Source organism: Cyprinodon tularosa, unplaced genomic scaffold (assembly GCF_016077235.1).
Source record: "Cyprinodon tularosa strain WSP-4 unplaced genomic scaffold, ASM1607723v1 ctg491, whole genome shotgun sequence".
NCBI lineage: Eukaryota > Metazoa > Chordata > Actinopteri > Cyprinodontiformes > Cyprinodontidae > Cyprinodon > Cyprinodon tularosa.
In genome coordinates this window covers 263124-283427 of record NW_024039220.1, presented here as the reverse complement: position 1 = coordinate 283427, position 20304 = coordinate 263124, and the positions used below count along the sequence as shown (strand labels likewise).

The 20304-nt window shown below is 37.4% G+C and overlaps 1 protein-coding gene across 4 annotated transcripts in view; it reads right to left on the bottom strand.

Moving 5' to 3' along the window:
• Positions 1-339: 339 nt before the first annotated feature.
• The window catches only part of ppp2r5cb (protein phosphatase 2, regulatory subunit B', gamma b), a 33717-nt gene continuing 13752 nt past the window's right edge, over positions 340-20304 (bottom strand). Inside the window, exons 1-14 of one of the 4 annotated variants that reach the window (XM_038302493.1) lie at positions 17031-17239; positions 13333-13532; positions 8694-8804; positions 8513-8605; positions 8301-8431; positions 8164-8223; positions 7324-7432; positions 7185-7238; positions 5340-5510; positions 5120-5247; positions 4922-5023; positions 4689-4761; positions 4395-4511; positions 2728-2862 (exon numbers count right to left, since the gene is read on the bottom strand). In XM_038302493.1, the coding sequence (XP_038158421.1) occupies positions 2728-2862; positions 4395-4511; positions 4689-4761; positions 4922-5023; positions 5120-5247; positions 5340-5510; positions 7185-7238; positions 7324-7432; positions 8164-8223; positions 8301-8431; positions 8513-8605; positions 8694-8804; positions 13333-13532; positions 17031-17124 (1578 nt within the window). In that variant the 5' untranslated portion in view covers positions 17125-17239. Of the gene's footprint in view, positions 2863-4394; positions 4512-4688; positions 4762-4921; positions 5024-5119; positions 5248-5339; positions 5511-7184; positions 7239-7323; positions 7433-8163; positions 8224-8300; positions 8432-8512; positions 8606-8693; positions 8805-13332; positions 13533-17030; positions 17240-20304 lie in introns of those variants that run through there. The other 3 variants (XM_038302491.1, XM_038302494.1, XM_038302492.1) reach the window with 3 other exon arrangements.

Sequence of the window (20304 nt, the reverse complement as noted above, 5' to 3'; positions counted from 1 at the left end):
GGATAGACGTATATATTAAATAAATAACTGGGAGGAAAAACGACAAAAACATGGAGAGATGGATAGCGGGATAAATGGATGGTGGCTAAATGAAGATATTAGGTATAAAAGGGCAGATCTTTCATAGATAAAATTAAATCAAAAAACAGATGACTGGAAAAACTAGTGAAAGAATGAATAATTTAAAAATGAGTAGATGGCTGATTGACAAAACAGCCAACAGATTATATTTGGTGACAATAATAGGAGCAGGATTCAAGGATAAAAGATTCATAATATCACTTTGGGCACCTGAAGGTGAAACAAAGGTGGACAAAAAGTCAGACTCACAGGACCATCTGTAGGATGAAAATATAAAACTCACGTTCTCTTTATTTGCCTTATATAGATAGACATACACCACTGCAGGTTTTGGATAAAAGCAAGCACAGACATCTCCTTTAGGTGAGGAGCAAAACATGTCTGGATGTGGAAAAAGAAATCTAAAAGGATAAGATGCTGGGTTACAAAGATTAAAACAAAAAGAAAGATCCAATTGCTAGTCGTTTTCTAACTGTAAATAGTTAACATGTTGAACTTTGCGCCACATACCAACCGTCTGCAGTTGCTAACAATCTCTGAATTCTGTACACAGGGTAGTTTGTACAAAATATGAAATCTACCACCTAATAATAGATATAACATAAAATACATTATATGTACAAAGAAGCCATTTAGTATGACAAATACTAAAGGACACTTGCAATAAAAAATCTTTTAAAAGAGAAAAAAAAAAACAAAGCTTATGTAAAATGAATAGAGCTCCAAAGAAGCCCGTATTAAAGTCATTTTAAGAACAAAAGTCACCAATAGGGCACCGTCGCAGTGCTGCAGCAGCAATATGAGAACCAATCACTGCGCTCCTTAAATCCAATATGAGAGGTGCTGGTGCACACCTTTGGTGGCTGTTGTTCTTCAGGTCAGACATGGAGAGAACAGAACAGTGTGACTTTCAGTATAATTTACAATTTGCACATTCAGTTGAAACACTGACAAGGTTCTGCAGGCAAAGGAGGAGAAAATCCACAACCAAATGAACCGGGGAGCATCCAGAAGACCTTCCTGTTTTCAGTTTTTTATTTCATCACTGAGGAAGGGGGGGGGGCAGGTGTGAGCAGACAGAATACGACTCAAACTGAACGTGGAATGGGACGGTTGAGGAAGAGTTGTAATGGGAGGCGAGCTCTTCGTGACAGGCACCGTGGGGCGGGGACCCCTTCACACCAAGACAGACAGCATTACGGATTTTAACTCTGCACTAGTTTTTTTTAGTTTTTTTTAACTGTTTCCATTTTCTTTCAAGTTTTATCAGGAAGTGCTTAATTTGCTGAAGAGGCTTGCTTGGGAGAGACCGCACTGCCTCCATTCTCGGCCACACGGCTTCGACAGAGCGTGTGCTGGAGTCCAAGCAGCATGAGGTGCTCCAACCGGCACACATCTGATTTTCCTTTAGAAACTAATGGTACATTTTCCAATAAGCTGGCATGTCAGTTACAAGTTAATACTTCATCTGCAGCAAATATCCCATCCGATGGCAAAAGGCACTGTGAAAAAAGGCTTGAAACTAAACATACCTCTTTAACCTCTAGTTTTGTAGCAAAATCCAACCAATCTGCAAAGTTTCTGCTGGGTTAAATGTGTCAATCCCACGTAAACGATTTCTCTGCAACCTCTCAAAAGCCTCACATGGATGACTAGTTGTTTAAATGGGTGCAAATGGACAACTTAAAATAAATAAATCCCACCTCTGCTGTTACTGATGCAGCTTTTTAAGTCAGACCTGAGCAAACTTATTGCCGTCTCATCTAGTTTTTCAATAAAAATGAAAGACGTTGGCACCAAAACAGACTTCTTTTACAAAGATGTTTAAGAGGGAAAAATAACCTATAAATTCAACGGCGGCGTAATGATTGCACCCTGGTCTGTCCCAGGTGGGCTTCTTTATCTAGAGAATGACTAATGGACAGAAAAACGTCATATTAGCCAACAAAATGGTTACACATTAAAGATGTGTTTTCTTTTTTAAAATATAGAGACAAGCTCCTCATACTATTTAAGGAGAAATATAAACAGCTGTTTTTTTTTCCTTCCAAATGTTATGAGAAAAATAGCTAATATTAAATATATATATGTATAAACAGCTGACTAGCTTCACCAAATTAGTTTTTTTTTTTTTTTCTTATTTTAAACTAATGTAGCATAGGGCTCATATTAATCAACAAGCACCTGACATCTATAGATACGAGGCAAGAAGATCAGACAGCTTACACACCGAACAGAACACCTGAGAATGACCAGAAGAGGGCAGCACAGTACCCTGAAAAGCACAAGCAGAGGAGAAGGAAGAACAGGGGAGGAGGAGAGAAACCCACGGTTTGTAAATATCCCTAAAGATCTGGACTTGTTGGACATGCGGGAGTGTCCAGCTTTGCAGCCGTCTGAAACTGGGCTGGGGGTGTTTGGGAAGTGAGGGAGGATGAGCACTGCTCGTCCTTTAAGAGCTTACTTATATGTGTAGCTTCACTTCAGACATGAACGGGGACAGGTGTTTTCTTGCCCTTTTCTGTACTGTGCTGCACTAAGACACCAGAGTTCTGTTGTGCTGGCCCTCTGTGGGCCTGTGGTTCCTCTGTGGGTGCTGCCGCTTTGTTTTTATTTTTTCTTTAAATACATTTTAAGGATGTTCTCTTAGTGGGCATCGTGAGTGGTCAACATTTCCTCGGCTCTTCGGTGCAACTCCAACGCTGTGACGGTGGAGATGTCTTTTGGAAGCTCTGATTTCCTCCTCACTAAAGGGCGTTCTCTGCGTTGCTCTTTTAGGACCTGCGCACAAAAGTCGAGCATCAGTAATACCAGCGCTGATACAAAACACAGCAGGCATTTAGCTCCTGCACAGAGGGTTGCTTGACATCTATCAGCAATGCTTCAGTCAATGCTAACAGCACATCTTTCCTGTATGATGCAGTTGAGCACAACACAGCAAAAGCAAACCTGGCTGTGCAAAGTAGATCATGTTTCATAATGAGAACAATCAGATGAGCAAAAATCAAAGAAGAACGCAGATATTTTTGTCATGGAAGCCAGATTTAACACACTGACTTGCGAATGTACTCACGGACCCTCAGCTTCTTATTATATTTGAGTTTAATGTGGAATTTATATGAAGGAACGTCCAGAAGTAGTGAAAATGACTCAGAACCTTTTTCACTTGCAGTATTTTGCATCTATACCACCAACTGATCTTTAAAAAAAAGGTTCAAACTTAGTCCAACTTGAAGAACATTTAAAAATAATCTGTCAAAACAAAATGAATTAATTTGTTTGAAATTAAATTAATTTACTTTGAAAATGTGTTTTGTTGCACATAAAAACTAGCTTTTTTCTAGTTTCAGTTCTTTATTCAACTTTAGTACAAAAATGATTAATTCTGCGTGTCAAACGCAGCTCCTCAAGCCACAGAGTAATCAAACATGGATTCACAGATTAACATTTCACATCAGCTTAAATTGACTCTATGGCATTTAAAGCTTCATTAGCTTAGTAGATATCATGAAGTCAAAGTATCATGAATGTAAAAAAGAATAAAATGGGCTTAGGCACAGCAAACTGCAGTTATTAGCTAATGATGCTGAATTAGCATAGTGTGCCGCCAGGACTCGGGTTTTCTGACAAAAGGAAAGTTAATTATAAAGCTGAACGTAAAAAAAATTTCAAGTTACAAACCTTTAAGTTTAGTATTCATTTAGAGAAATTCACCTTCAAAGTAATGCATTTCATTTCACATTACATGCATACAATTCCAGTCTGGGCTATTTAAAGTTTCTGCCAATACCTTTAGGGTTTGCACAGAAAAGCTGTAGTAAGTTATGGACAGATGGGCTGTCTACCAGTTGAGTAATTTCAGAAAGCAATTATAGTATCACTAGATTTTATTTGAGGGTAGCAGAGTAAAGGGACCTAAATACAGATACATATATCAAAGTTAGATTTTGTTTCACTTCCTGATTACTATGGTTGTGACATTACAAAGCGGAACACTTCAGCTAAGCCTTGGTTTTCCTTCATTAAGCTCTCCTTAGCTTAAATAATAATTAGTTTTTAATCTGGATTTGTGAAATTAGCAGAAAATCCAATACCATTCATTAACATTTAAGACAGAATCCCACTGCAACGATCCCAGGATTATGTAGTGACCTTTGCTTGCTTTCAGAAGAGAAGTTTATGATTCTCTGCATCACTGAAGCCCTGGACGTGCAGAAACTACTCTGATAACTGGTCCCTGACCGTCTGAAAATGGTCTTAGAATGATTTTATAAAACCAGATAAGCATCTTTAGTGCTACATCCCACACTGACCTGTGTGGCTCCCTCCTCTACTGTTTTCTTTAACACACTGACATCTTCTATCAGTGGCACATCTGTCTCCACGTCCATCGGACCGCCTGGTCCTGGAGGGTCAATGTACACCAAAAACTGCACAGAAGATGAATAAAAAGAGTCACTAAGGAAACTCAGCTAAATCCCTCCCTGCCAATAAATCTGCATTTTTAAGCATTGTTCTGAGGGTTGGATTTGAAGGATGTGTGACTCGATGATGCAGTTTAGAAACAGCTCTACTCTGTGGCCATATTGTGGTGCGTTTTCTCTCACCTGTGGGTTTGATTTTGCAAGATTCTCAATCTTCAGCCAAGCGTCTTCTCTCTCCTTCCATTTGCTTTTCTCTCTGAGATAATGAGCAGACAAAGTAGTGCAGAAAGTTTTAGCTTATGTATTCTGCTAATTACATTTAAATGAGATCTAAGATTTATGCAACTGTGTAATGAGACCAAAATAAATCAAGCTGCCTTCTAAATATCAATGTTATCTCTGCATTGATGACTTACTTGCTTTTCTCTGCTTTAAACTGCTGGGTGCAGTCGTCAAACAGCTTCTGATTCATCTCCATAAAGAGTTTCAGAGCGTTGTAGATCAAACCGTGGATTGTCCTGTGGGCAAACAAACATTCCTGTGGCTCACTTGTTTTACCCACAATTAGGCGACTACAACAAACCCAGATTCACCACAGGAGAAGACAGACTTACTTGTTCCAGTGGGTCTTGGAATTGCGGTAAAGGGCTGGAAACATGATGGGAAGGATCTTGGTGGCATTGTCACTGATCAGACTCATGATGTACTCATTGTTCCAGTAGTACAGAGCTCGCTCAGCCACCTAACAACACAGTTGGTCCCAGAGTTGTGTTACGTAAACAAAGTGAGAGCCTTAGACCAGCCAAAACAAGTTAGCCTAGAAAGGACACTGACCTGAAAGTGGGGGCTTGACACGCACTTGGCGAGCTGTCTGAAGAGAGGCTCCATGACTTTGACAAACTCTGAGGGCTCAATAACGTCCAGTATCTCCTCCAGTTCATTGAGGAACATCACCTCCTTTGGACTGTGGGTCTTTGGCCAGTACTTTAACAGAGCCATAACAGTCTGCATAGACACACAAACAAGCAGATCCACAGGCGCAATTAGAAGAGCACAGCTAACAAAGGCAACATATTTACTAGGATCATATCAAGGATTGAGCTTTAATATAACATCATCAGTTTAAAGTAGATGGCAGATATAACCTAAATATTATTGTTTTGGTTTTTTGATAAATTGAAAACATCCACAATAATACATAAATCACAATATTCCTGTTAAAAACAAAGAAAACCCAAATAGCATTTGAATCACTGTGTATTTTTGCCAATTATTGTCAAACAAAATGTATTAAAACATATTAAAGCCTCCAGCTTACATTTAGCTCCACCTAAATAAAAAAAGGCTTTTCTGTTTAAATATTTGTGGTGACCTCTAGCTGTTTTTTGAATAATCTGCATTTTTTAATCCTCCATAATTTACAGGAATATCATTTAGCTTCCCACATCTTTGAGTTAATAATAAAAAGAAGGACAGAATGAGCATAAAAACATTTTTCTAAAACGTGTTTTACTGCATAGCACAGCATCACATAAAGGAATTCTTCATTTATATGTGGATTAATGTGGCCATGCAGTGAATGAAAGGTATAATGCATGTGCAGAAAATGTGCTACAATGTGAAACTTTTTATCCTGAACAGAGAAGTTCTGCTTTTTTTTTTACGGCATTCATTTCCGCACTGATAAGAAGGACAATGTGAATCTACTGCTACACAGGCCTTTTAGCTGCAACCTTGTATTAATAGAACAGAAACATGAGTGGCCTCCAAATACTTCTTTCGTAACATGAAAGTTTTCGGGCAACACAATCACAAACCTTCAGTTAAGCACACTCTCAGAAAATGTCCAAAAAGACGGCTTCTTCTAAACATAATAGTGCTGTGTCACAATTTGAAAGGAAAACACACTGGAAGGTTCAACTAGAGGATGACAGCATGTGCTGAAGAAACAAACAGCTGCACATGTGTTTTAAAGGTAAACAACTCAACAATGTAACAGAGAAGAAAAGGGTTCTCCTATTTTACAGTTTTGCTATGCAGTGAACTTATCTCTTACAAAACATTCCCATTAAAGGAAAGACTGTATTTATCTGATCAAGCTAAGAAACACTAAGTTGCTTCTTCGTTTAGCAGTGGATTTACACCTTCATCATGCTCCGGGATCTTAACACAAATAAAAAGATTTGATCAAAGTGAGATTATCTGTTGGGGACATTCTGTCCTTTGTTGCATCAGTTTTATTTTCCTACAAATCTGGAAGTTGGCCTTCTATGTAGCAAAAATGCACATTACCACAGAGTTTGTTATTTACCATCTAAAAATCACAAAAAGGCCTAATTTAGCCTCAAAACAACAAAAAATGACCAGCCAAAAAAATAGAAGACTGAAAACAGGCAGAAGTGCTATGATACAAACAGGGTAAGCAGCATAAAAGAAGGATTAATAACAAAATAAAAGAATTTTTGCTAGATAAAAAAAGGCTGACACTTCATATTCAAGAGCAATTGTAACCACAGAAATCAAACATTTCTGTCAAGATTTATTTGGTTCTATAGATGTCTTTAAGAGCTACCTGTTTACATAGAGCGATTTCCCTGTAGGGATATATGGATGATAATCTGATTGGTAATCCAATGAGGAATCTAAACAAGCAGTTGGCATTAATAAGGTCAACCTTACCGGCTCAGTGAGGGTGCTATCCTTCTCTAGGAACTGAACCACGCAGTACGCCAGCTGAAAAAACAAACAACACTCCATTTCACACCCCAGACCAAGATTTGTTAGCAGAAAACAGAAAGGTGTAACTGAGGGAACTAACCTGTGGGTGATAAACACTCAGAGACTTGACTTTGTGTAAAGGCAGAAGGACTTTAAGTAGAAAAATTTTGTGCTCTTCTTTTAGTGGCAAAGCAAACCCGTTGATTATGCTGGAAATAAAAACACCAGTCATTTAGAACATGTAGGATTATATTTATGAGCTAAATAAAAAACAAGTATATCGATTTTTAGATAAACAAAAAACATTTTTTTAAGTATTTCTTAAGTTCTTTCCTTGCAGGTTTTTTTTTAAGCAGTTGGATGAGAAGATATCATTTACGTGCTTATTATGCACATTTTACATAGTTCCTGAAACAGTGCTGATACTGGCTTTAGATTCAGCAATGTGATAAGGAGCAAATTCACAGCTTGTTTGGCCTTCATAAAACCACCCACCAGGTTTATTTAAAAACAAAAAAGTATGATACTTAAAACTTTTCCAAAGTGAACTGGAGTATCCCACTTTAAATATAGATGAAATCCCAGTTTATTATGTCTGGATCTGCAATGTGTTTGGTATCATGAGCTCCTGGACTCATTTTAAAACACGATCTAAAGGGTTCTGAAGCTAAGTTAAATATTTTTCTATCATCTACTGATTGATATAAAAACTGTAAACAAATTAGAATATGTTGTGATAAAAAAATAAAATGTATGTGAAACCATTAACATCAATATTAAAACACTTTTTCAGGAATGGATATTTCAACGTTTATTCTGTAAAGTCTAAATTTTTTTCCATACTTAATGTATTCCCCAATAAAAACTAACATTTCAAAAACCAAATCCTTAAATTTGCCTAAACATTTTTAACCACACAAAACAAAATACAACAACATACCTGCCAAGTATTTCCAGTAGTTCTGCTATCCCATTATGCCGCTCAGTCTCATAAATGAAACTAGAAAAGAAGATATACATTTTTTTTTTTGTAGTAAATTAACATAAAACCAAGCTTAGTAATTAAAGCAAACTTACGTATAAAATATGTTATTTATCTGTTTCCTAATGTACGCTCGCAGACCCAGGAACTTGCCATAGATACGATGTAAAGTTGTCTTTAAAAAATCTCTTTCTCTGGGATCTTCGCTGTCAAATAGTTCCAACAGCTGAAAGTAAAAACAAAAAAACATGATCAAATGTTTACAGCACCTATTCTGACTTAAACATTTATAATCCTAGGTTCTTACCTGCATTACAAACTTCTGGTCAATATACTTTTTGGCAATGTTAGGTTGGAAGTCCGGCGACTCTAGAAACCTTAGGAAAAATTCATACACGAGCTGTGGACAGAAAACAATCAGTTGATTCATCCAGTTTATTCTAGATAAGGTTTTTTTTTCTGAACGATATTTTATTTACTCTGGTTACCTGTAGATGTGGCCATGCTGCCTCCAACGTGGGCTCGTCTTCTTCTGGGTCAAACTCTGCACCAGTGGGGTTGGATGAAGGAGGCAACGTCCTAAACATGTTCACAGCAAACTGGGGAAACAAAGAAAAAATGTCTGCTCAACATCTGGTCTTCATTTGTAGCACATTATCTCTTAAAAAGAGTATCTGAACAAATCCTAAACCTGACCATTAATATCGGTTACCCTAACATAGAAATCAATACTGTAATTGCATGTTAACCTACAATAGCCTTTTCTACATTTTGTTCCTTTAGCTGAGGTGTGGTAAACGTTAGCTATTAATGAAATGTTTCTACACTGGATAAATAGGTTGTCTATAAAAGCCATTCATGAAGTGAAACAATGAATCAAAAAACACATTAAAAACTCTTCAATCATGGAAAAAGATAACCTAAATATTCAGTTTTGCCCATTCAAAAGTTTAACAATACAAATTAGCTCCTTACTAAAATGGATTGTATGATATACTTGTCGTTCATGAAATAAAAAAAAGTTGTTAAAAAATAGAGTATGTATGTATATTTAGTCCAACATGAACTAATTACAGGAGCTTCAGTCCTTTTTAAAAATGGAGGGGGGAAAATGTGGGCGTGTCTCTACCAAGTTGAGACACATGACGCATCAACCCGGCCACCTTTTCATTGCGCATTTTGAAGTATTGAATTAGACGAACTTGATGATAACAGCTAAATTTAAGAAAACTTAATTTCGCAAGAAAATAATTTATTCACCACCCACTTGAGGTAGTTTTTGTCTTTATCGAAAAAGAGTAAAATGCACTAAAGAGACAATAGAGACAATTTTTTGAATAAGGCAAATATTTCCTGAACGCAGCATTATTTCTCCCCCTGATGTCTCCAGATGTCATTAACCATCACTAATGGTGACATGCTAAAGTAAGTAAAATCGGTCCATCTCTGATTTTTGTCCCACGCTAGCTGGCTAACTGCTTCCAGTTTATTACAGCTTAAAGGAATAGTACACCCAAAACATGATTAGCCTTCATTTTCTACTCACCCCCATGCTGAACAACACTCTGGAGTACTTTTTTGATATCTCAAATGCATCTGGAGATCTGGGAGGCTTCTTGCTGTCTGCTGACATTCAAATAATGGAGGTCTATGGTGACCGAGACAGAAAGGTCCATAAAAGTCCACAAAAAACGTGTCAATATTCCTCCATACTGCTCGTCCAATGTATTCCAAGTGTCCTGAGTGGGTAGCATCCAGAATTTACTCGAAACGAAGTCATTTAGAATGTTTTTAGAGCATAAACAGTAGTGTATAGGATTTCCTAAAAGCGCGTGGCTGCGCATTCACGAGTCTACGGAAACCGCGGCAGACCAAACCAGATGAAAGTGCGCATTCAGCGTCTGCTCTGCCGATAATGCAAGCGTAGAAGAAGAAATGTGCTGTTTACCTGTGCAAAGAAAGAAACAACGAAAGAAAAATGTCTGAGGACTTCAGTGTTGAGGAAGAGCATGAGTTCTTTGCCGAGCTGAATGCGCACTTTCATCTGGTTTGATCTGCCGCGGTTTCCGTAGACTCGTGAACGCGCTTTCAGGAAATCCTATACACTACTGTTTATGCTCTAAAAACATTCTAAATTACTTCGTTTCGAGTAAATTATGGACGCTACCCACTCAGGACACTTGGAATACATTGGACGAGCAGTATGGAGGAATATTGACACGTTTTTTGTGGACTTTTATGGACCTTTCTGTCTCGGGCGCAATAGACCTCCATTATTTGAATGTCAGCAGACAGCAAGAAGCCTCCCAGATCTCCAGATGCATTTGAGATATCAAAAAAGTACTCCAGAGTGTTGTGCAGCATGGGGGTGAGTAGAAAATGAAGGCTAATCATGTTTTGGGTGTACTATTCCTTTAAAGTCAACGTATGACAACATTACATTTTGAATTGACTTTGTTAATTTGCTTTATTGAATGGGAACACATCTATTTCACATTTTTTTATATTTTTTTCAACTCTGTACAAGTTCCCTCAAAGTTCGCATAAAATCTGGGGCATGCTCACATTTAAATTAAAATGCAAAAAAACATGTTTGTGATTTAAACATAACACTATGAATAAGGTCAAAATGTTATTAGATACATTTAATATCAATGTTAGCTAAAACATTTGATCATATCAAATCATTATTACTTTAGTGATGGAGACAGTAACAGAAAACTAATACAAATGATGTAAATGTGCAGGTTGTTATTCCTCTTCTCTCAAACTCTATACAGTTTAACTGCAGGACTTTGTTAGCCAGTTATTAGTCAAGCTGTTTGCTAAGTTTTCTAGCCTGCACTACCCAGCTTTACTCATAAACCACCAACCATACTTTCATTAAAGCGTCACCTTAGTAACAGTTGTTTGGCAGAGCTATAGTTTCTTGGGCCACGACTCTCTAAACAGCCTTTTATCAGTAAGCAAAAGAGAGGAGTGATGGTAATGTGGCCAAACAGGTAAGGAGGGGCGATTACAGATCCACTCAGCTCCTCACAAACAGAAACCTCCCGTCTCTCTGCTACTTTCTGAAGCAGAACTTTAACCCATGAGGGAGAGTGATGCTTACTTGCTTCTTTTGTAAAAGTGTAACATTTCAAACTGGTAAATCTTCAGACTGATAACCATCCAAAGGATATTGAAAATGAAGGTCTGTAATTCTAACATCAACAATTCCAAAAGTTAACAATAAACTGTGGGAAAAAAACTTTTTGAAAAAGAAAAAAAAAAAGAAAAGAAAAACTAACTTGCATCTTTGTTGAAGTACTGCAAATCTAATCTGATACTGAGCCTTTAACCATGTCCTAAACACCACAACCTCGTGTGAAATCCACTCGTACGATGTTAACATAAGAATACACACTTTTTATTACCATGAAGGAGTTTGTCGTGTCACTCCTCACTTTGATGATAAAAGCCATTAGAGTACTTCAAAAAGCCCTCGTCTTTAAGGGGGTCAGAATAAGGGTGGAATAAGGGAACATGTCTATGCTGATTTGGCGGTTCGGCTGCATTTCCAGCAGCACTGATCAAATAGAGTCTCAACAACAGCAAGGGGATATTTGCACCTTGATCATCTGCAGTTTACAATGTGGCATTGAATCAGTGCTTTGATTAACATCAAAGGATTTTTAATTTGGCTTGGGAAACAAATCCGATCATGTGGATGCATCCTGACACCAACCTTAGAGGAACATATTTCTGGTTAATGCAGCAGCAGGGGGCTGATGGCTAATACTGATTAGACTGATCTTTGTGTTTTCTTTGAATGAAAGAGTCTAATCTAAACAAGCTACGATGTAAAGAATATTATTATTAGAACGTGAAGAAAATGCCCTAAGAAAGGAAACCATAATGCCTCAGAACTTTATGCAGACAGAAACAAAGATAAATGGGTTTGTAAGAAGAAACCATCTCATTCCATCTTGCAAAAATAAAAAGAAACAAACTTGGACCTTAACCCACGCTTTTCACTTGTTGCGATTTGAAACCTCAAGCACACATTGCCACATATCTCTGAGCTAGTCAGACTACAGAAAGGTTACCGCTGAGAGCAACACTTTTTTTTCACATTTTTCTTTATGGAAAACCTGCTTTAAACAATATGATTTTTTTATCCCTGCTTTAATCTTTACAAAAACAAAACAAAAACTTGATATTATTAAGCTGGAGACCCACCAATATAAATGTATGTTTTGGATATTCTTAAATGGAGTTCCAGAATAGTTAAGGATGGCTCCGTTTTTGCCCTTTTGACTGTTTCTAATGAGGATAGATTGTCTCAGTTGTTCATGTAGAGCAGGAGAACTTTCCAACCCCTTAGAAACGAGAAACCAAGGGCTCAGATCTGTGTCTTAAAACATACTTAAAATACAAATACCCGGTACAATGTCAACTTTCTGGATTGCTACTGTGCAATAAATGCTTTGAGCTCTAGTTTAAAGTTTTGCAATATGCATTTAATATTACCATTTCTTACTTTTTAGTTAGTATAAGAAAAAGCAAAAATAAATACATTTTAAGTATTAAGGCATCACAAAAATATTAACATTGCCTAGCTTAATACTTAAAAAGGTAGTCCTATGTAATTGTGTTATAAAAGCAGCAATAAAAATAAAATAATTTTAGGCAAAAATAGATTATTGAGTGTTTCTACTTAGAAACTGCAGGTGTCTGTTGATGCTTTTTATTTTTGATTTATTTTTATTTTTATGACAAACACTGACTATGAAGCAGAAAAAAAATGGTTAAATATTTTCATACATATAAATAAAAATAGTTAAATAGATGTATATACACATTTAGGAAGATAAATCTGGGAATCATGTCACAATCCTGAGTTGAATTTAAAGGAAAAGTCAGACTCGAACAAAACTGAAAGCAAATCCAGATAAAATAGGAGTCAAAATAAAAAAAAATATGTTTTAATTCATGGTTAGAATTTTCATATGTTAAAATATGGAAATAGTTTCTTTACATGACTTGAATGATAAGCAGTTAACTTGGTTAGTAGTCAATCTGAGAAAAATCCCCGGTTATTTCTAAAGAGAAAATGAAATGGCTTTGTGAGTGTATGACACTGACCATATGGACTACTTCTGGGTAGATGGGCTCTGTGATGACATTCCGGTTGTGGGTGATATATTCCACCATCTCGCTCAGAGCGGCTCGTTTCACCTCCTTCCATTTTAGGTCGCTGAGGGGGTCTGAGACGAAATCAAAGAGGACGCAGCACTGACGCAGCTTCTGGATGAACAGCTTCTCCTGCTCTGCTGGGGGAACGTCTAGGAAACAGAAAACATACAGAAAACCAAAATGAGCTCTTCTGCCAAGTTGTATGCAGAGTTTACCTTTAAGAAAAAGAAGTGGTCACTACAGGACAAAATGTAAATCGATTGAACATTTTAAAAGGCAAGGAAGAGCTAGAATAATTAGAATCACAATCTATCTCATAAAGCGCTTTGCTAGGTGAGGCTTTGAGGAAATGACTACCATGCCCAATCTAATTATTGCCAAAAATCAAGAGTGAATGCGAAATCAGACATTTAGCATTTCAAAGACTCATCTAGCTCCACATTAATGATGCAGAGGATCAAAACCATCCCTGGGAAATATGAGGCCACACCTGTCCGTGGCTTATAATTATCATAATTAACCGCCAGTCTAAAACAAACATTTCAGAGTTTATAAAAAAGCTCATCAAACTGAGCTGAGCTCCATTTTGGGCAGCAAACTGGGACTATTTTCTGTTCCCAGGGGACCTATACAGCTTTCAAAGTCATCAATTGCAACAGCATCTTACATTGGAGGAAAAAGCCAGGCAAGAGTCTCGACAGTGGTGAAAAACACAGATAAAAAAGAAGCTAACAGCGTTATCCACCTATTCAGGCATGTTTAAAGCTGCTCTAATGTACCTTTCCCCCTTTAGCTGTACTCAGAACGCTGAGTCTTGTGTGGTAACTGGACTAACTTGGGAGGACTTTTGGAGGAAAAACAATCTTCAAAAGACAGCAGTCACACACAGCTCTTCCTAAATCACCAATTACATGCAACACAAAAATCTCTTTTCACGCTTGTAGTTAGGAGCACAAACATTCTGTTGCTGTCGCAAAACAATTTGGCTTTTAAAGCACATAACTTAAGGCTGAGACTTACATACCCTATGCACATAAGAAATGCATTTTCATTTGCATGGTAATTAAATGTTTGTAGTAACAGATAAATGCTCAGATAAAGTCAAGAAACGCTAAAGATCTGCCTTAGTTTAAATGATTTACAAGCTAAAAATTCTACCACATAACAAAATACGTACCAATTCATTTGGCTTCAACAGGGAGATAAAAACCCTAAAAAATCAGTGTGTGAAACCTGTCCGTAAGGCCGTGTTAACCACTTCATCACAGCCTTTTGTTTAGGACTCAGTTCCTCCTTAAAACAGCAGCATGACTAGAATTTATCACCATGGTGACCGCAAAAGGAGCCGACACTTTGGCCCAATGGGTGACCACATGCAATCAGACATATTTTGGCTAGGGCTATCTTACACTCCTATCATCGGCCACTGACTTGCTGACGCAATCAGATGAAGTAAGCGGTTCTATTTTTTCTTTAAAGCAAGTCATTTTCATACCATTTCTATTTATAAATTAGAGAAGCAATTCACCAATGTACTAAATACTAGCAGCAAGTTTTACAATGTATTAGTGCAGTTTGGAGATGCTGTAAAATGCATCTCCAACCATCAAATGGAAAGGAAACCAGGACTATGAGGGATTCCAGTCAAAAAAACTACAACAAAAAGTCTTAGCAATAATCAAATAAGTCAGTTTTAGGAAATGACGCTTCAGACTTTAATATTTGCAATTTCCCATCATTGATGACTTGCTAGAGACTAGATTTAGCTCTGGTTTAATTTCCTTAGTCAACATCATCCTTTGATTTTGGGTGCTGAGCACAAGATAAGTATTCATAAAAGTAATCATTTAATTATGTAGCTGACGCTGCCCAAATGAATGATGTGAATATGGAACCTTAATGATAAAGAGTCTCTTAACCTTTAAGTGAGAGATGACATATGAGATGTCCACAGAAGAACACAAAGGAGTAGTGGTGAAATACTAATCGTATTTTATTAACTTTACAAAACATTCCCCAACTGTTTTATTGCTTGTTAACAATGGATGCAAATAATGTAGAATTACTGCTTACTGACTAGATCAAATATTTCTTAGAACAAATTAATTAATATGTATTTCTCCTGAGTATTTCTAGGCATCATGTTGTTTGTGTAGCAATTTATAGAGATAAACACAAGAGTTTGAGTTGAAGAAGAGAACAATCTAGAAACAAATCAGCAGCACAGCTACCAGCAACAAACAGGATTCATCTAACCACAGTGTGGGATAAAAGGCTAGAGAGTGCGTCACCTGTCAGTTTCAGCAACCACTGTTACAGAGAACTGCTGGAGAAAAAGCATTAAAGGCTTTGCACTGACATAAGAAATGAATGCTAAGGATCTACGTACCTATGCTGTTTAATTAGACATAGAGCTAAACGTCATGTAAGGTCACACCCAGGTTGCTGAAACTGGAAAAACCTTGAGTTTAGTAAATATGCAGCAAAACAGCAAACTGGAGAATGCGTTATATACTTAAAAATATTCTATATATTCACTAACTTACCAGTTTTCACATCAACTACCATCAAATTCTTGCATAAACTTTTATCCCTGATACATAAAAAAGTCAAACAGGATTCAGTTACTATTTATTTATGCAAAACAGAAAATACAACCAATGCTTTTAAATGTATTCTCTTCCAGAATGGTAACACATGTATGAAAAGGCTTCCTGTTTACTTTTATAAACGTTTTTTCAGCAGCTCGTCCAACATAACACCCAGTCCCACATCTATCAGCTCCCCTTACACAACAGCACTAGGGTTTCTGAACGCTCCTAAAATATTAAGAGACATGCTGTGCAACTGCAGACTTCACACAAGCGACACTGCATGGACAGGAACATAACCTTTACTCTTCTACAGACCCCACCTAGCAGACAGAGAGCCAGTTGTAAACAGAAACTGCTCAGAATCATCTAAAATAAACTACTAATAACAAAAGCACCACCACTGATTTATTACCAAAACAACTTTGTTTTTAAATGCTAACATGAGCTAATTGTAGAAGAGGGGGCTTTTATGCTTAGAAATATCAGGAGTAGACTTAACTTAAATGTTCCCTTATCTCTTATCAGGATGGAAAGAAACTAGGGCTGCAGAAAGAATACAGTTTCTGTTTTAGATGTTCTGTTTAATACAGTTCCAGTTACTAAGCCCACTAAACGTACAGCAAAAACACGCCGTCAACCTGTGAGTGTCAGATTACAGCAGATATACAAAACCCTATAGAAAGACACAATCTGAAAACAAGCCTTGACCTCACTTCCTACATGTTACATCAATAGTAAAGACGGGGGGAGGGGAGAGATACACAAACTATTACTCTTTCACTCTCACCCTCCGTCACTGACTGAAACGAGCCATTTAACGTCTTGGCCAAAGCCTTGCTTGTTGGTACACAAACACTATCACCTGCTTCCTCCTCCAGGCACTTCTGCAGACAAAAGATACAAACTACAAATGCTGTGAGACTCTGCACTAAAATCAAGCAGATCCAGAAACCTGGAGATGTTATAGAATGAAAGTATGAAACAGCTTTAAGCTGCAAATCCTCATGAAAAAAAAAAAAAAAAACTGATAAAAAGCAGATTTCCTATTCTCACCTCTAAAATGCATCAGGGCCGTAGGCTGGAAAGGCCCATTAGAGCTCGGTGTGTCCACAACCATCCCAGTGGCAGTGCTAGTGCATGCCAACATTAGTGAGCTGAGGCGAGAGGCAGGGGAGAGCGGGGCAGCCCAGGCTAAGGCGAGGAGCCAGCCTCCATTTTAGCACGAAAGCTGAGCAGAAAATGAAGCTCCCCTGCTGCTGGAGGGAACCAGCAAGCTAGTGATGTCACCTCCCACAGCAACCAACCAGCTGGCGGGCTGCAGTCACATGGGCAGGTTGTCAGCATAAACAGACACAAGGGAAGGGATTGGCTGGTGGTGGGCTGAAGGGGAAGGACTGTTATTGTGTTTGAGGAAATAGCAGATACATCTGTCAAGAGTTTATAAACCACAAAAAAATACTTTAATCTGTTTTGTGGTTTTTGTAAAAAAAAAATATATTGGTATTGTCCAAAGCTTCAAAGCAAATGATAAACTCTAAACCATTAAATAAAACGGTGTTCTTCGATCAAGTCCAAACGACATGGGATCCTAATTTCTAATTTCCTAACCCTAATTGCTTAACTGTTTAACCAAAAGGGTTTAATCCAGTATCCCACCTTTATTATGTACCATTCTTTATTAATGCAGTGTTTGTGCCTCATCAGGAACGCTACATAAGCCCAGGTGTAGGAGGCTGAGAAACAGGAAAGCAGGAAGTCTCATTTCAAGCAGCACAGGATGTGCATGTACTCTTAGCCGCAGTCTGTCTCAGCAGCAGCGAGGACCAAACTCTGCACTGTAAGGCTGTGCAGGAAAAGGGCAGATCGAACAATAGTGCAGACAGTTTAGACTGACAAAAGCTCAGAGACCAAAAGAGCACACCCACCACCCCCAAGATAGCAGTGCCTGATATGTACCACAAACATCACACAAATAAAATGTAAACATATCCACGCAAGATGCAAAAACAGAATCTTGATTTTTGTCTGCTGCATGGAAAGAATATGTAGTATTAAGAAATTCTTCAAAAACAAGTGAATTTAAAAAAGCCAACCAAAATAAGGTCATCTAACCTTACTAGATACAATAAGTCTGTAATGGAATAACAGAGGCCCAAGCAGCTAATATCTGCTTATGTTGAACCTGCAAACAGCCATTCAGCAGACATTCCACTTGTTGCGTAACACAAGCAGCTCTAAAGAAGCGTTAGCGTCCTAAGAGAATTGAGTGATGTTCCGCAAGTTAGCACACTATGCATATCTGTGTTTTTCCAAAACATAACAAAACATGAGATATTTTTTAACTGTTAGGTGCTGGCTCAGGCTGCTACAGCTCACTGAGGAGACTGTGAATGCTAATGTTTTCTGTGACGTGCTAAAGTGGAGCATGAACCCTGCCGTAGAGCAGGATTCCAGCATAATAACCGACCCAAACACATCTGTGAAGCATCCTTAAGATGAAGAGGATCCCAGTGGCAAAATGTGAAGCTCTAGTCAATCCCAGGCCTATGAGAGTTAAGGCAGAGTGGAATATTAACCTGTTAAACACAATTTAGAAATGTTATCTTAGTTGTTGGCTTGCTTTTGTTGACACCTGTTGTGCAGTGGGTTGTGATATTTTGTATAGTATAAATAAAATTGCTAAGTGTCTATTTTTGGCCATAGCATCATATTTAATAACGATATTGACCTACATTTTTTGAATGTGCATCCCTAAAGCAAGGGGAAAAGGCAATAGGCCTGTTTTGTTTGTAGCAGCAAACGTGCTATATGAAGTAACTCAGTCTTGTCTTTTCTCTAAATGAAAACCTTACTAAAAACTGCAGAGATTGAATCTACTCGTTCAGAAGAAGTAGAAAAATAGGGCAAAAGGTCAAAGGTTTCAGTATGTTAACAACTGCAAAATGTGTCTGCAATATAAAGCTTGTTGCAAGAAATTCTGTTTGCTAATCAAACATTCACAGTGTGGGTTCTCAAGATGAAATGCAGAAGTATGAGGAAGATGTAATACTATAAATCTTCTACTTTTAACAAATTGTGAAGTAAATAAAGAATGCACATTTAGCCTTTAATGTTTAAGGAAGTCATTTTAAACCAAGATTTACCTGAGACAAACAAAGAAATTGAAACGATGCACCATTACTATTCACGCACAGCAAGCAGATGTAAACAGCCATACTATATTTAGTATAAGAACTCAGTGTTTTTGTATGGAGAAATAATGTTGTGATTTCTTAGCAATGTTTGTGTCCCTTTATGGAGGAAATAAAGGTCAATGTAGAATTACATATAAATATGGCAAAAAGCAGGTTGATGCTATAATGTGCTTTCTCCAAAAATATGCTGATTTCTTATTCTCTTACTGTTATTTAAATATTTAAAGACTTCTGAAAACCCTAATAGATTGTTGCAGCTCTCATAAGGGTTTTTCTACTGCTGCTTCAGAAGGAAAATATACAAAATTTCAAAGCAAATTATAACAAATCCTGGATATTTAAACTTTATTGCAAATGATAAAGTTTTAAATCTAGATGAACTCAACTCAGTTCTACTGGACAAAAACCAATATAATAAATTTTACTCGAGAGAAACCAAGCTCTTTTCATAAAGCTCCTTTTGATGCTTTTCTGTTCCCTGGTCATGGGTCAATACTGAACAGACCCACATATTAATCCATCTAAACAAACGTCTGGCACATGTATTCCCAGACTGGAGTATCCTGCTGTTTGTTCTATTTCTAGCCACAGAGTGAATTTATAAGAAATCATGAGTCTAGTCACCATGAGACCAAGTTGGCTCTTGTGTTATAACAGAGATATAACTCCTCATTCATAACGGTCAGAGGATCCTAAAATAACACACGAGTAGCTCTTTTACAGGTCTGCTGATCTTCAATGTCACGATCTTCTTGATGTGCCTAAGGCCCTGATCTATTTAAAAGCATAGACCAATCAACACAGCTGTGAACATGGGCTCTTTTAAACAGCTGCTGAACTTCATGCTCCCTTGAAGCAGTTCTGCAATGACCCAAACAAAATCTACTTATTAACCTTTTAGATCACAGCCTTTAAAATTTAAAGGGATAGGCTAAAACAAAAAATAAAATGTATTAAATGTTATGTCTACTGCTGCCTTTCCTGGCTTATATCTATCAACATACATGCATTAAGCAGCTTGAACGGACCAGAACATACTAAACTGCAGCACAAATCTACCTGACCCAGGCTATAGGATAAACCAAAAGGCAATCAATCATTCAAAGAAGGTGAAAAATACTTAAACGGACAAT